Raw genomic sequence first — 3818 nt, 5'->3', positions numbered from 1 at the left:
CACGCGCCGGTGACCTGCATGCAGTCGTTGGAGGCCTTATAACTGTACATAGCGGCGTTTATCCTGCAGATGTGAGGGCGAGGCTGTTGCCGCGTCTTCCTGTGTTCTGTTTCCGCCCGTGTGTCGATAGCTGCCACTGTGCAAGCTCAGCAGTGAGATATATAAACTTCCACATATTCTACGTTGGCTGTTTGAACCTGCGCCTTCGATATACACGCACGACCACACGCACGATCACACATATATACGCATACGCATACGAACACGCACACACACGAGCGCGCACACACGCAGACACACGAGAGACACACGCACACACACGAGCGCGCACACACGCAGACATACGAGAGACACACGCACACACACGAGCGCGCACCCACGCACCCACACACACGCACACAAATGAGCGCGCACCCACACACACGCACACACACGAGCGCGCACCCACGCACCCGCACACACGCACACGCGCATACACACACGCATACGCGCACGCACGAGAGCTGCGGTTCTAGTCGTTAATGTTATCCGTCGATCGTAGCGTAGTGAGCGTACGGTCGTGACGTGTACGTCGTGGTGATCAGCGCACAGGTGCAAGGATGACATCCCAGGTAGGAATTATGCTATAACACTGCCGTCAGTGCCGTGACATGCCTGGCTGCTACGCCCGAATCAAATGTTGGCCGTATTCAAGCGAGATTGCGTCGTGTGTTGTCGCTACGGAGCGATGAATTATGAATGGACGAGTGATTGAGAGAGGGACGGTGGTATACGTTGTCCAGTTGACTGATCGTCGTGTGGTCAGCGCGTATCGGCATGGTTCGGCAATTAACGAGCGTTTGCATGGTATATTGATTATTCGACATTAGGTCTGGATCAATTACACATACAGTAATATAATGTCTTTCAACAAGTGCATTGCTAGGTGAATAGGTGTACGTTTGCGTGCGTACTTGTGAGTGTGCGTGTGTCTTCTGACAGGTGAGTGTGCGTATACGTCCATACAGGTTACTCTGGTAGAGTAAATACGCCATGTGACAAGCGTAAATATGCTTGATATAAATATTCATGCTATTTCTGTGACCGTGATGATGTACATGTGAACAGATCTATAATTATATAGTTAAAATGTAAATTAATGTTCAGAGGTCGAAATTCGCTAAAAAAACAAACACTTGCGCATGCCGCAAGTTAGGTTAAACAATTACTTGCGCCAAAATATTTTTACTTGCACCTACCTCTGTTGCTCTCTAAACTGGCAATACCCATTCCTTTCCTCCCTGAATTAGTTTATGATTTATTATATGTCTTCTATGTCTTCCTGCTCTGATGCAGAGTCATTTACGCTTCAATTTCGTAATAAAATGGGTCTGACTTCTAAATACGTAAGTATAGCTGGCATATTGTTGACTTGCGGCAGCCGCAAGTTGCTATGAAACATCGCTTGCATTCGGTGAAAATCACTTGTGTTGCGCAATCACTATATAGCGAATTTCGACCCCGACTGTGTGTCTTGCTTTGTTGCAATGCCAATTTCGCTAATCTAGGTTCAACCCGTAACTGAGAAAATTGCAGAAAGAATTGTGTTATTTAATCACCCGATCGGACTGCACTTTGATTCTACGTTACTAACCGATTATACTATAGCCGATGTATTTGCTCGCACCAGCCGGCGACGTGGAAAGGCATTATTAGGTGGCGAGAAATGTGTTATGCAGCATTCTAATACAGGTGTACCGTAGTATTTGGACGCTCCGTAGGCATGCTCTTTTGGTTTGCTCTTGTTTTCTTTTTGTTTGAATCTTGTTTTGCACGGCCGTAGGCAATAGTAGCCATGCTCTTTTGTTTTCTTTTTGTTTCGCCTTGTAACCTAACGCACATAACACAGTCTTACTAATTTACTACATATTGCAAACTGTTTCAATCAAATGTTTCCATCAGTGACCGAGAAGTCCGCCATGTTTGTTTATTGCGACCGTTTCGAAGGGCAAGATGCGCAGATGACTACTGCGCTGTGTGCGCCCTTGCAAAACAAGAGGCGCCTGCGCGCATGCGCACTTAGGAGCGTCCAGTTTCGGGCGAGCGTCCAAATACTATGGTACACCGGCATCGGTTTATTCCCATTTCGCCATTTTCCCACTTCGCCATTTCGCCATTAAAAATTCCCACTTCGCCATTTGCCATTTCGCCATTTCCCGTTTCGCCATTTCCCACTTCGCCATTTTCCCATTTCGCCAGTTTCCCACTTCGCCAGTTTCCCATTTCGCCAGTTTCCCGTTTCGCCAGTTTCCCATTCCGCCATTTCGTCCTATCCCCCCGACCACCCCTTGTTCGAGGTGGGTTAAAAGTAGGCCTCTGTAATGAATAAATTATAACGAATCTTTAGATATGGAGTCAACTATTTATTTGAAGAACAAGAAGGCGAAATCGTACATATCAAAACATATGGATCATGTACAGGCACCCTAACCCTAACCCTAATCCTAGCCCTAACCCTAACCCTAACCCTAGAAATGCCTCTTTTTTAAGAATGGAAGGATAAATTTCGTGCAGGGGGTGGAAGCAACATAAAATATTGGCGAAATGGGAAACTGGCGAAATGGAAAATGGCGAAATGGCGAAATGGCGAAATGGGAAACTGGCGAAATGAGAAATGGCGAAATGGGAAAATGGCGAAATGGGAAGACACACCGGCATCACGGGGCGTTAGTTGTAAATGAATTCGTGACGCAACCTGTCTCATGCAGCTGTTGGCGTATCGATCCTGACTCTTCATACACTAGTAGTCGCCGGGACTCCGTTTATCTACGGGCAGAAAAAGAGCGACACGTATATATTACACCGTGCAGCGTTGCTACGTCTACCCCTGCCCGTATTCCGCTTGCTCCAAACACAATTGCCAGTGGCTGTGACCAGTTCGCGTCCCTAATTACGTCGCATGGGTTGTATAATACGGCTTCTGATTTCGGTGAACCGCTGAGTATGCCTGTACGCGTGTGTGCCTGACGTTTTAATTTGCATCCGCAATTTGATGACATTAATTTGCACTGATTCGATGATTTAATATGTAACTGTGTAATAATAGCTCGCGGCTTTGCGAAGCAATTAATGTGGGAGTCGTTGCCGCAGACTCGTACTGAGTTGAAGGAGGTGGGGCTGTTATGTTCTGGGCGCGGGACTAGACCACATTAATTATCTAAGAACCGGGAAATACCGAAAAAAATCCGTGATTCTGGAACAATCAGTCAACCGGGACGCGGGAGAGCCGAAATCGCGCCGGAACTGGAAAAATTTTCACCTGGAAACTGAGAATGGACCTCCGGTCTCCGGTTCCCGTCCTCATAGTTCGTGACTGCACAGAGAGAACTCTGTGTCACTTCATCGTCACACCGCTACCGGGGGGGGGGGAGGGAAGCTCGCTGTAGCGGCGGTGTCAGAGATCGCACGAATGAATTGCTGTGGTAGAGCCGTGTGTAATGCATGGCGTCACTGCACGCGTCACGCACACGAACACAGGCGCCAGCATGCAGAAAGGTGGAGATCGGCGTCGCGCGGAGTGTTTGTCTGGCTTCTGCAGCCGCAGCAGCGGCACCGCAGCGTTTCAATCTCTCCTCGTAGACTGACGCGAGAGGTCCGTGCGGCTGAGTGCATTACGCTGCCAGTCTGCTCTCTCCCCTGCCATCTCTGAGCGAATTCATTGTCAATCTGCCATCAGCTGGCCTAGCCGCCTCACAGGCGCTTGAAGCGTTTCAATAAAATATAATGCTAACTAAATACGAAATCTATTTACTACAAAATTCTTAGTGTTTCTCTAGTCT

The 3818-nt window shown here is 48.0% G+C and overlaps 1 protein-coding gene across 6 annotated transcripts in view; it reads left to right on the top strand.

Annotated features, from left to right (window-relative positions):
* Window positions 1-3818, top strand: part of LOC106821444 (tripartite motif-containing protein 2-like) — a 42520-nt gene that overhangs the window by 23132 nt on the left and 15570 nt on the right. Inside the window, exon 1 of one of the 6 annotated variants that reach the window (XM_014826251.1) lies at window positions 596-611. The exons of the other annotated variants lie outside the window; for them this stretch is intronic. Within the exon in view, the coding sequence (XP_014681737.1) occupies window positions 600-611 (12 nt within the window). The 5' untranslated portion in view covers window positions 596-599. Of the gene's footprint in view, window positions 1-595; window positions 612-3818 lie in introns of those variants that run through there. 6 annotated transcript variants of the gene reach the window in all.

The sequence above is a fragment of the Priapulus caudatus genome, unplaced genomic scaffold (assembly GCF_000485595.1).
Source record: "Priapulus caudatus unplaced genomic scaffold, Priapulus_caudatus-5.0.1 Scaffold73, whole genome shotgun sequence".
NCBI classification, from domain to species: domain Eukaryota; kingdom Metazoa; phylum Priapulida; class Priapulimorpha; order Priapulimorphida; family Priapulidae; genus Priapulus; species Priapulus caudatus.
The sequence above is the reverse complement of the archived record's forward strand: the minus strand, read 5'-3'. Positions and strand labels throughout refer to the sequence as shown.